Source organism: Maniola jurtina, chromosome 11 (genome assembly GCF_905333055.1).
Source record: "Maniola jurtina chromosome 11, ilManJurt1.1, whole genome shotgun sequence".
NCBI lineage: Eukaryota > Metazoa > Arthropoda > Insecta > Lepidoptera > Nymphalidae > Maniola > Maniola jurtina.
The window spans coordinates 15,010,818-15,022,154 of NC_060039.1; the positions used below are offsets into that span (position 1 = coordinate 15,010,818).

At 49.0% G+C, this 11,337-nt stretch overlaps 1 protein-coding gene across 1 annotated transcript; it reads right to left on the reverse strand.

The window, feature by feature from the left end:
* Nucleotides 1-400: 400 nt before the first annotated feature.
* On the reverse strand, nucleotides 401-11,329 carry LOC123869752 (basic proline-rich protein). Its single transcript, XM_045912753.1, has 14 exons — nucleotides 11,160-11,329; nucleotides 10,306-10,720; nucleotides 8,623-8,792; nucleotides 8,166-8,272; nucleotides 6,447-6,628; nucleotides 6,200-6,335; nucleotides 5,778-6,022; nucleotides 5,502-5,642; nucleotides 5,240-5,380; nucleotides 5,016-5,118; nucleotides 4,057-4,175; nucleotides 3,306-3,551; nucleotides 2,868-3,006; nucleotides 401-1,270 (listed from the first exon to the last, which is right to left on the reverse strand). Exons 2-14 carry the CDS (start codon nucleotides 10,594-10,596, stop codon nucleotides 1,143-1,145), a joined length of 2,148 nt encoding a protein of 715 aa, XP_045768709.1. The 5' UTR covers nucleotides 10,597-10,720; nucleotides 11,160-11,329; the 3' UTR covers nucleotides 401-1,142.
* Between the last annotated feature and the right edge of the window lie 8 nt (nucleotides 11,330-11,337).

Consider the following 11,337-nt stretch of genomic DNA (forward strand, 5'->3'; position numbering starts at 1 on the left):
AAGACTTGCTAGAATTGAACCATGTCGTGTGTCAATTACATCGCAGATCTGTTAGGAGTTACAGTGGCTGCCTGACGTCTGGATCACCATTCATCACATACCTAGATTATCCCATAGGACAAATCCACAGCACAAATCCTATGACTATGCTCTATCCGCGGAAACAAGTAAGTAGGCATAACGCTCTCTCTGAACACGTGATCCCATACAAATGATACATTTTTTCTATCATTTGTATGGAATTACGTAACAGAGAGAGCGCTATATTTAACGCTTTTAGGATTATAATATACTGTCTGTAGGTAGGTACATAATATAGTCCAGTCCTATAAGTGCAATGCGCTTTTAGTGTAGTTTATAACAGTAAAAGAGTAGAGTATTATTAAATTAAACCACATCGAAACAGTTGAAATTATACTTTAATTTCAAAATAACAATCTCTTAGAACCCAGAACAATCTATTATCTAGACTGCAAACTTGAAATGAAATCTATGTAAGAATATTAAACTTTACGCCTATCAAAATATTTTGTACAATAATAATAATTAGGTAGGTGTACATGCATTAGGTAACTAGTTACTTACCTACCTGATATTAGGTAGCTCTAATAATATTAAAAATATAAGTATTACAAAAAAATGCGATGAAAATAACAAGCTAGATGAATGGAAGAGATTTGCTGTGACCTATCATTAAGATCAAATAAGTTTTTAATAGTATGTACTTAGGTGACATAGGTAATGTATTTTTGTCTCTTCTACAAAACACTTTAATAATTAAAAATTAAAAATTTAGTATTCAAACGTGTTGTAATGAAATATTTTATTGGTTTTGATAAGGCCCAAAATATTCACGTTCTTAAACTGCGATTTATTATAAGTGGCGCTGTTGGAAATTGACTTCTATAATATTATGAACTGCGACTGCTCAATGCTGGGCGGACGGCTCTGTGTGTGACTAACTTGCCTAGCGCGACTAACTGCCTTTTGTACTGAGTCGGTCGGTACGCCAAACACGATTGATCTGCGCCGCATCGTAGCTACTATGTCAAGCTCCGCCTGTTCTGCGCTGCGTGCGAGGTAGCGCTGTGAAGTTCATCTCGATGGCGGTCGAGCTCCCGAGGCCGCTGGGCGGCGGCCGCTCAGAGGTACATGCCGTTGACGAGGTAGTCGGCGTCGAGCGCGAGGCGCGGGTGCGCGCGGCGGCGGCGGCGCGCGGCGCGCGCGCGGCACGCCAGCAGCGCGCCCAGCGACGCCGTCATGAGCGTGCCTGCGCGCAATATGCCATAACATAGTAATATATATATATGCGTAATAACATAGATGTAATTGATATCAATTACATCTATGTTTACATATTATTATCCCAAACATTCATAATAATGCTCGAGATTTTGTGTGATACTTTGCACTAAAACTGAAATGATGGTCACTCGCGATACTCGACAACCGATCTGATAGCTGACAGCCCAGAAGTGAGGGGGTTCACCGAAGTTCTTAGTGGCTAGGAAACCTGCCCACTCATATTAAGTGTGTCAGCTGGTCGATTACGGAAACGCTGCATCCATCATTGTTTTATCTCAATTGTTATGATTAGCAAATTTTATGATATTTTAGCTGTAATAATGGATTTTAGTCAGTAGGGAGAGAGCGTCAGGCAATGAGGCGGTTGCGATCATAATTACCCTGTATCATTTTACGACAATCATCATGCGGATGAGTTCCCATTATAGTCAAAACAAGTAATCTTTTAAAAGTTACGATCCTGAAAAAAGCATTAATATTGGACAGTAGGTACAGGGAATATTGCACATCGAATTTAAGAAAGAGATAAAGATTTCGTAGAGCGTTGTCTCTGTCATTAAGACCGACGAAACGCCCCATAGGTTTGAGTGACAGAGACGACGCTGCTCTACGAAGCCGCAAACACTTTCTATGGTTTGACGTGCAATATTTCCTGCCGGGTAGGTACTGTACGATCTAATTGAATATCTATACTAATACTAATTATTATATATAATAAATAAAATTGGATTGTCTGTCTGTAATTTCGAAATAACCACCTCATATTAAGCTCATATGGTTATTTGATCGATACCAACACTGAATCACACGTTTTTAAAATTTTTGTCTGTCTGTCTGTCTGTCTGTTTGAAAGGGCTAATCATCGAAACGGCTGGACCGATTTTGACGGGGTTTTCACAGACAAGTAGAGGATTGATCAGGGAGTACATAGGCTACTTTTTTAACCGACTTTCAAAAAGGGAGTTGTGTTTTTCTTCCTATGTACACCGAAATCTCCGAGATTTCTGAACCGATTTGCATAATTTTTTTTTTATCGATAAAGGAACTTTATGACATTGTTTCATAAAAAAATTGGATTCCGACTCTTCAATCCTGATGCTGCAGGGGACCTCACCATCAATACTGATGGGATTTAGAAACTGTCGGTTATAAATTGATTGATATTGAAGGTATCTGTACCAAGTAAATACTTTGTCGTTGAGGACCCAACTTTTCAACCCTGATGCTGTAAGAAATTCCTAAATCCTGGTGATCCTTCGGGATTTTTAAAGGATCATCCGTTTAAATGTTTTTACGTGGTACAGAAACACGTGCATCCCGGGGACGGGCTATTACGGATAGGCTACATTTGTCCTGGGAAATCAAAAGTTCCCACGGGATTTCAGACCCTAAATCCACACGGGCGAAGCTGCGGGCATCAGCTAGTTTGAAAATAAGAACCGCCGAGTTTCTCGCTGTCTTCTCTCAGCAGGAAGGCAACCTCTGAATGAGGGGTACATTCTCTCGATGATTCGAAACTACTCGTAAAAGGGAATAGAAATATGGGAAGGTTGTCGCGGTACCCAGCACGAGCAGCAGCACGGCGGCGGGCGGGCGCTCGCTGAGGCCGTCGTGCTCGTCCGCCCAGCGCTGCGCCTCGTGCGCCTCGTGCGCCTCGTGCGCCTCGCGCGCCTCCGCCGGGACTCCGCCGGCCTGCGCCGTCTGCAACCGCACAGTGCTACGTGAGTTACCTACCGACTCTACTTGGGTGCACTAGTCAGTTAAAACTCTGAATTGACGCCTGCGTAACGCGTTTCTACAGTCGCCGCGTCGGATTTTAGAATCTGACGACGCGGCAGAAATCGCGGAAGCGCGAGCACCGCCCGCGAGAACTTCACAACTCGATAATAGCTACGGGTCTTCAGTACAGCACCTCCGCCACGAATCGGTGGAGCAATATTTAGTATGATACGAACCACTCTGTTGCTTTGAAATGATTCAAACAAGTCGGAAATGCTCACGTTATCTTTCAAGGCCTTCTTCTTGGTAGTGTTCTCGACCGGCGCGGGCTTGTCCTCGCCGGCGGCGCGCGGCGGCGCGGGCGGCGCGCTGGGCGCGAGCGGCGCGGGCGGCGGCGCGGCGGGCGGCGCGGGGCCCGCGCTCAGCTCGAAGCCCTTCTTGGGGCCGTCGCGCAGCGTGTGCTGCTGGCTCGCGTACACCATCGGCATCTCCGGCATCGTCTTCGCGGGCAAGTACAGAGGGAGCTCCTGGAATAAACGGGAAAGGTCCCTGAACACGTCTAATAGTTGGCGCCCCCTCATAGAAGTTTGAAAACCCCCAACAGTACAGTGCCAAGTGCTAAATCGCTCAGCGACCGTGCCTTGGCGGTAACATGGTAACTGATCTGCTTCACAATACGATAGCATCCTGACCTCGGGGCTCATGACAAACCTGCAGGGCTCGGTGAAAGGCAGTGGTCGGTCGACTTGGGGGTTCTGGATCCTCGACTCGGAGTTTCTGGATTTTTTCGACCGGTGGAAAATTAGGGGCGACTGGGTTCTGCCACCTTGCTATCACTAATTTATAATTATTTATAGGAGGTACCTCGTGACTACAATATCTTTCGGTCTGGCCTCGTAACTTGTGAAGTGTACGAATCGTGAATAGACCATGCCAACCGAACTCGGACGGCTTGATGACAAACACGATGGCTCCCACACAAGGATAGATACGAAAGGAAAAAGGGTAGACTATATGAATCCCAGTGTGTACCGGTTGCGGGCGGGGCGGCGGCACGGGCCAGGCGCGGTGAGGCTCCACGTCGGGCCAGTCCAGGCGCGCGTAGCCCCAGCCGCGCTCCGCGTCCACGCCCTCGCCCTCGCCCTCGCCTGCTGCACAAGTACACGTTTATTGTACGAACAAACACGTCAACTGCAACTTTTACCAATATATTATAACATAAAAATGGTGAAAAATGTTTCTCTTTAAATTAAGTCTATTACTAAATAAATAAAAAATAAATAAAATGCACCTACCTAAATTTTCATTTTTCGTTGTTCTGGATGAAGAAAATACAGCTTCACCTGACATGTTTTTACTTTTTCACTAACAAGAGAGTAATCCTAATCCTAATTCTAATCCATAGTAATAATATTTATACTTAAATGCGAAAGTGTGTCTGTCTGTTTGCTACTTTTTCACGGCTCAACCGCTGAACCGATTTTAATGAAATTTGGTATAGAGTTAGCTTACAGCCCGGGGACGGACAAAGGCTACTTTTTATCCCGGAAAATCAAAGAGTTCCCACGGGATTCCTAAAGATCCATCCGCTTTACCGATTTACATATGAAATTTGGTAACGAGTTAGCTTACGTCCCTGTAATTGACATACCTAGACAACTTTTTATCGCGGAAAATTAAACAGTTCCTACGGGATCCCACAAAACCTAAATCCACGCGGACGAAGTCGCGGGCATCCTCTAGTAATATTATAAATGTGAAAATGTGGATGTTTGGATGTTTATTACTCAATCACGCTAAAACAACTGGACAGATGTGGCTGTTTGGAACGGAGATCGATTATACCCTGGATTAACACATAAGCTACTTTTTATCCCGGAAAATCAAAGAGTTCCGCGAGATTTTGAAAAACGTAAATCCACGCGGATGAAATCGCGGGCATCAGCTAGTATTTTACATAATATAGATAGACCGAAGGGTCGATCTCACACTGGCACATGAAGCTACAGTGCACTCATCTGGCGGCGGCGGCGGCGGCGGCCAGGCGCGCGGCGGCCAGGGCGCGCGCGCCGGCGGCGGCTCGAAGGCGCCCTCCTGTAGCATGAAGCTACAGTGCACTCATCTGGCGGCGGCGGCGGCGGCGGCGGCCAGGCGCGCGCGCGCCGGCGGCGGCTCGAAGGCGCCCTCCTGTAGCATGAAGCTACAGTGCACTCACCTGGCGGCGGCGGCTCGAAGGCGCCCTCCTGTAGCATGAAGCTACCGTGCACTCACCTGGCGGCGGCGGCGGCCAGGCGCGCGGCGGCCAGGCGCGCGGCGGCCAGGGCGCGCGCGCCGGCGGCGGCTCGAAGGCGCCCTCCTGTAGCATGAAGCTACAGTGCACTCACCTGGCGGCGGCGGCGGCGGCGGCGGCCAGGCGCGCGCGCGCCGGCGGCGGCTCGAAGGCGCCCTCCTGTAGCATGAAGCTACAGTGCACTCACCTGGCGGCGGCGGCTCGAAGGCGCCCTCCTGTAGCATGAAGCTACCGTGCACTCACCTGGCGGCGGCGGCGGCCAGGCGCGCGGCGGCCAGGCGCGCGGCGGCCAGGGCGCGCGCGCCGGCGGCGGCTCGAAGGCGCCCTCCTGTAGCATGAAGCTACAGTGCACTCACCTGGCGGCGGCGGCGGCGGCGGCGGCCAGGCGCGCGGCAGCCAGGGCGCGCGCGCCGGCGGCGGCTCGAAGGCGCCCTCCTGTAGCATGAAGCTACAGTGCACTCACCTGGCGGCGGCGGCGGCGGCGGCGGCCAGGCGCGCGGCGGCCAGGGCGCGCGCGCCGGCGGCGGCTCGAAGGCGCCCTCCTGTAGCATGAAGCTACACTGCACTCACCTGGCGGCGGCGGCGGCGGCGGCGGCCAGGCGCGCGGCGGCCAGGGCGCGCGCGCCGGCGGCGGCTCGAAGGCGCCCTCCTGTAGCAGCCCGCCCTTATGGCTGAAGATGTGCGAGCCGCCCGCACCGCTCGCGCTGCCTGCAACCACCACCGCCCACACATATACATTACATAAAATTCTAAATTCTTTATTTGTATAACTATCTTCATCGTGTTCAAGGAGTTGTTAAGCTCTTTAGAACAGCCAACTGGCTATGTAGTTCAAACGACTGGCTTGTTTGATCGCCACGCTGCCAGCTGGCTCCCGGCTCGTACCTGCGCTGTAGCGGTGCGGCGGCTGAGCCTGCGTGAGGCGGTGCGGCCACAGAGCGGCGCCCTCGACCGCCGCGTCGCCGCTCGGCCGCGCGGGCGCCGCGACCGAGCCTTCCTCCACACTCTCTTGAAGCTGAATCTGTTGGATCAAACCGTACGATATTAAATAGATCTCCTATGAAAACATTGGGCGAACTCAAGCAGCTCGGGCGCCTCTTTGCTCGGTGCACCGCAGCACTCGAGCACTGACCTGTGGTGTGGGCGGTGGTGTGGTGGTGGGCGGCGGCGCGGGCTCGGGCGGCGGCGGGCAGCCCAGCTCCGGCGCCTCGTCGCTGGCGTCGGCGCACTGCGGCACGCCGTCGCACGCGTTGTACACGGCGATGCACTCGCCGCCCACGCGGCACTCGAACTGGTAGCGGCTGCACCGCCCTGCTGCAACGCCACACGTCAGACAATGGATTCATCATTGTATCATATTAAAATATTGAATAGTCTTTTCACTGTCTATTGTCGACATCTTGATTTGCTTTGACGTGATCAAAGATTCGAAAACGTTTATCAATATGACCACTTACCGCACAACTATACATATACCTATATAGCCAAGTAAACAAAAATCAATTAATTATACGTCCTTTAGATACACTAAATAAATAAATAAATAAATCTTTATTATCTTAACAAAACAGTGTTTACAAGGTTTATTGTGAGGCCCTGCCTCCTGATGAAGTCAAAACTGTGTTTCAGGAGGCAGTGTCTTCGCATAATATAATGTATCAGCACAATGTAACCACTTGTAATTTTATTTAAAAAAGAATTACGTAAGAACTTAATATTTAAAGATACATATTTTATTGTTAGTATACTAAGAGCTATGTGTAGCAATGTGTGTGTGTTTGTATGAGTAATGTGTGTGTGAGTGTGTGCGTGTTTGTGTGTGGTTGCGCGTGAAAAGAAGTATAAATTATAATAATTATATTTATTTAATTTGTTATTTATTCCTTTGAGGAATAATTTCTCGACGTTCTCATAGTCGTATTTCTTCAGCCATGCTTTGAGATAGCTGTTTAAGTCTCTATTCGTCATATCTTTCAAACTTCTTTAGTAGATTGTATAGGAAGGGTGCAAGAAAGTCGTAATGTGTCCGCGCGAAACTACTCTTGACTGCAGGTACAGCCTACAGGGCATCTGTCGACTCTCCTTACTCGCAGGTAGGAGTGGAACCGCTTCACTGTGATATCTGCGCAGTCTGGTAGATAAAGAGTTTTCTTACCGAGAGTACGTCGCATTCTTCATAATATTATAAAGGCGAAAGTTTGTATGTGTGTGTGTGTGTGTGTGTGTGTGTGTGTGTGTGTGTGTGTGTGTGTATGTTTGTTACTCCTTCACGCAAAAACTACTGGACGGATTTGGGTGAAATTTAGAATGGAGATAGATAATATCCTGGATTAGCACATAGGCTACTTTTTATCCCGGAAAATTAAAGAGTTCCCACGGGATTTCAAAAACCTAAATCCACGCGGGCGAAGTCGCGGGCATCGGCTAGTTCTTCATATAATCTTGTAGTTGGAAAGATAAATGCATAAAACTTAATGACTTTGAGTAAGGCGCTTTGAGCCCGCTCAGCCTCAAGTATGCGTTTTAGCAGCTCCACCCCAGGCGCAGGTGCATAGCTGAGGACACATTCGCCAAGGGATTTATAAAGCTTGATTAACATATCCGTACTACATACTGCGCGTAGGGTTTTAAAAATGTAAATAAGTCTTTTAATACGCATACTAGTGTTAGATATGTGTGGAACCCAAGTCATATTATCATCTATTGTAAGGCCAAGGTATTTACCTGTATGTACAGTAAGTACTTAATCGACCGAGTAGAGAACTGTGTATTTACTCGGTTACAGAATGAGAAAATTTTAAAAAGATACAAGGAAGAAGTACAATGAGTAGGAGGACACGAAGGTATTTACTTGGCAGCGCGGGGGGCGGCGGCGGCGGCTCGCGCGGCGGCGGCGGGCGCGGCGGCGCCGTGCTGCGCGCCGGCGGCGGCGTGCTGGCCGTGCTGCTCGGCGGACTCCTGCACACACACACGCATGTCGACACTCCGCTCTAGGATACGTTCAATTCACGTAGAGTAGAATTATAGAATGGCTATTAAGTGAGGACTATGGATGCTTACGGAATAAATATGAAATGAGCGAATATTATGGAAAGGTCAGAAAATGGGAGAGCAAAATATATACAGGGGCAGCGAAGTAATTGGTATATGCAGCTTTTCGCAGTACTGGTGAAAGAGGTAGGTAGTGTATTTCCGTGCATGCTAACGTGGATCGGTAAATTTAAAAGGAATTTTCTCCGTAAAAATGATCAGCAGATGGCCAACAGTTAAAGATGGCAAGGTATGAAGTGTCAGGCGGAGATACGCACCTCAGGCTAGCGAGCTCCCTCTCGTGGTGCGCGAGGCGCTCGCGGTCCTGCAGCTCGGCGAGGCGGCGGCTGAGCGCCAGCACGCCGCTGCTGAAGTTGCCGTGCGCCGTGAACTTGCAGCGGAAGTCCTCCGGCGGCCCGCAGTCGAACAGGTAGCAGCTGCCGGGGCTCTGCGACCACACACCGACACTGACACCACTTCCAGAGCTACTTCTAAACTGGTAAGTACTTGGCTGCAATCAGCGCTGCCAGCAAGTGATGATGCAGCCTAAGATGGAGCGCGCTTGCCTAAAAGATGCCTATTATTCTTGACTTAAAGATACCCATATTGAAAAGTCCTTCTCTTCCTTCTTTTCTTCCGACCTTCAATCGTTTGAAAGCTATTTTTACAGCCCAATGAATTCTTTAAAGTCTCGAAGTCTTGTGTGACGCCCTGGAGGTTCTTATTAACTGCCTGAATAACCGCAATGCATCATCAAGGTCTGCACCCGTTGTTTCGGCGCCTCGTCCCCTCAGAAGAGCTAGTCAGCGAGGCATAACACGAACAAGCGAAGGGCAAGGTCGAACAACGGCCGCCAAGACGATCGACCTATGGAAGCTATAGTAAGTATAAGGTACATTTAAACTATTAGCAGGCACCTACCTAGGTATGTTTGAAAGACAAAGCTTCCTAAAGCCCGTCGTCTGAATGTCTAGCCCGTCAGTATAGTGTGTACAGTGTGATCAGTGTTTAATGTGTGAGCTAGATGTGCCAGCGACCGAAGCCCGTAGCGGCGATGCGAACATCCAGATCACCCAATTACCCACCCAAGTTCTGATAAGCTCTCCCAATTTTACTATCATCGAGCATTTATACGCATTATAACAAAAGCTGCATAACAAATTGTATTCATACAAATGCAAATCTATGCGAAGTACCTAATCGTTAATCGCCTTCTAACGAATGTACCTAGCCGGAAGTATGTACGACAGTGGGATGCGATACGTAGACGAAACTCTACAGTCACGTACGAAGCCTTTCTAATTCGTTCCGATAGGATCAAACACCCTTCTTCAGGCATCAGTTATGCCCCTCCCCCGCTTTGTGGCGGTTCTTGCCACTTTCGATTTCAAAAGTGAACCTGGCATCTTCTAGGCAAGAACGCTCGATCTTAAGCTGCTGTAGACATGCATTTAAAAAAAAATGATTCTAAATTGATTAAAGGCAACCTCGTGAGTTGATGTACAGTAGGTATGAGCTAGTTCAACTCCGAAGATTGTAGCAGTTTCGTCCTTATCACAGTGGTGTAAACAATGTTAGTGGTATATTAGGTATCAAATGCGTGTAAATAGTGAAGTGTGCATGACGCCTGTGGTGCGAGCTGTGGTGCGAGCTGTGGTGCGAGCTGTGGTGCGAGCTCGGCCGAGTGTGTCAGGGTCTCGCCGCGCGCATCGCTCCGCCACTAAGTGCCTACCAAAGTACGCTGCTTTTTCATTTTCAACACAAGAAAGAAGTACGTACTTTGAGGATATGACCGTACACTGGTTTACGTTGTATGCCTAGAGAGCTTCAGCTGAGATCTTTAGAGCGTGTACGTACCTACTTTGACTTTGCCACACTTAAGACAATAAAATCGAGAGAGATTTATGAAAGCGCTGCAAAGATCTCAGCCGGCAGCCGCAGCCGCAGCACGCGGCGGTCACCTTCTCCTCGAACACGAACACGTCGCAGGCGTCGGTCTCGCAGCACAGGCGCAGGCACTCGGCGCGCGCGCCCACGTCCAGCTCCGACAGGTAGCGCGCGCCCATCTCGCGCGACTCCTCCGTGCGGATGATCTTGTCGCGCTGCACGTCGAAGCGCGCCGCGCACGCCGCGGGGTCCAGCTCGCGCGCGCCGCCCGCGCCCGCCAGCGCCGCCGCCAGCGCCCACCGCGCCCACCACGCCCACCACTCCGCGCACATCGCGCGACCACCACTCGGCGTCCGGAGCCGCATTCGGGAACCACGGGGCTATGTACTCATTTGGAAGCGATTCTCGGAAACACCTGAAGTCGGCGCCGCGATCGATAGCGCCGCGCATGCGCCGCGTCCGGCTGCTGCCGACTGAGCAGCGGCGAATCTGTGGGCTCTACACCTTATAGCAGAGGGGCATTAGATAATAGATGTATAGGTAGGTACTAGCGACCCGCCTCGGCTTATCACATTTTTCGTAGGGATCTCTATTTAAAAAATATATATACGTATAGCCTATGTTACTCAGGAATAATATAGCTTTCTATTGGTGAAAGAATATTCAAAATCGGTTCAGTAGTTCCAGACATTACCCGCTACAACAAGCTTACTTACTAACACTAAACTTACCTAGCAACTAAGTACATAAGTAGTAATAAGTATAGAGACTGAGTAGGTATATATGTGTTAGTTATGCAAAGTCGACGTGGTAGAGTCTCAGGCAAGTTATGTTCAAAGTAACACTGAAACGAACTGCTGCACTCTCATGATACTACGAGTATTACAATAAATATTTATACACTACATTGTAATATCTATCTACTTACCTATTTAGTTTATTTCTTCGTTGTACCTAATATCCATTTAAACAACTACTTCCAGAAAGCGTCCTTTGTAGCAGAAACCTGAAGATCAGAAAACTGGCTAGTGCGAATACCGTCGTGGAGAGTATCATAAATTAAAAGGGTAATCTCGTAAACCATTATCACCGGTGTTATCAGCGAG